We start from the raw sequence: 1,030 nt of genomic DNA, 5'->3' as shown, positions 1-1,030 counted from the left end.
GTGGCGGCAGATGATGTTTTTCCAAACAAATTTCTGAACGTCAGGGGTGCGGATGGTTGCGTATGATTCGGCATCGACCCATTTGGTGAAGTAATCTGTCATGATAAGGAGATAGCGCTTCTGTTTGGATGGTGGCATTGGACCAACAATGTCCATTGCCCATCTCATGAATGGATATGGTGATGTAGTGGTTGAGAGGAGCTCCGTTGGTAGGTGAATCATAGGGGCATGGCGCTAGCACTTTTCGCACTTGGATACAAATTTTTCGCAATCTGTGACCATTGTCGGCCAGAAATGTCCGTGTCGCTTGATTTTTATGGCTAGGGCTCGTCCCCCTGAATGATTACCACCCGCGCCTTCGTGTGTCTCTTCGAGGACCCATCTGACTTCTTGACCATGTATGCACCGCAGTAATGCTTTGGTCGAGCTCCATCTGAAGAGGGCGTTGTCGTACATGACATAATGTGCGCATCGGGCCTTCAAGCGTCGTGCAGCCCAGCGGTTGTCTGGTGTTGTTCCCTCGGTAATGTAGAGTTTTATTTCGTCGCGCCAATCGATTGGATCCGCAACTTCTTCTTCGGGTGTAGGTTCGTCTATCTCATTGGTGCCGTCCATCTCTTCGTCTATGATGTTAACTCCCATAGCTAACTCGATACTTGGTTTATCGATACTTTCCACTGGAATCATTCTTCTGAGGGAAGGATCAGAGGTTGATGCTAAAGCGGCAAGAGCGTCAGCAGAGGAATTGTCGCTACGAGGAATCTTGGTGAGGTGAAGTTGGTGAAATCTTGGGAAAGTTTTTGAACGACTTGTAAGTAATCATTCATTCGGTCGTTTCTTGTTTCGTATTCGCCACTGAATTGATTGTCGACGAGCTGAGAGTCGCAGAAAGTTTCTATCTTGTTCACACCAACCGCCTTTGCAAGACGGAGACCAGCGATGAGAGCTTCGTATTCAGCTTCGTTATTGGAGGCCGGGAAAGCGAGGCGAAAGGACTGCTCGATGATTTTGCTGGTAGGAGATATGAGTA

General features: G+C 48.2%; 1 protein-coding gene across 1 annotated transcript in view; it reads right to left on the bottom strand.

Moving 5' to 3' along the window:
• Window positions 1–222, bottom strand: part of LOC106319614 (F-box/FBD/LRR-repeat protein At2g26030-like) — a 9,276-nt gene extending 9,054 nt beyond the window's left edge. The window contains exon 1 of the mRNA XM_013757997.1: window positions 28–222. Coding sequence (XP_013613451.1) covers window positions 28–222 — 195 coding nt within the window. The remainder of the gene's footprint in view (window positions 1–27) is intronic.
• Between the last annotated feature and the right edge of the window lie 808 nt (window positions 223–1,030).

Source organism: Brassica oleracea, unplaced genomic scaffold, assembly GCF_000695525.1.
Source record: "Brassica oleracea var. oleracea cultivar TO1000 unplaced genomic scaffold, BOL UnpScaffold00418, whole genome shotgun sequence".
Lineage (NCBI taxonomy): Eukaryota > Viridiplantae > Streptophyta > Magnoliopsida > Brassicales > Brassicaceae > Brassica > Brassica oleracea.
Note: the sequence above shows the minus strand (reverse complement) of the source record. Positions and strands in the feature narration are given on the sequence as shown.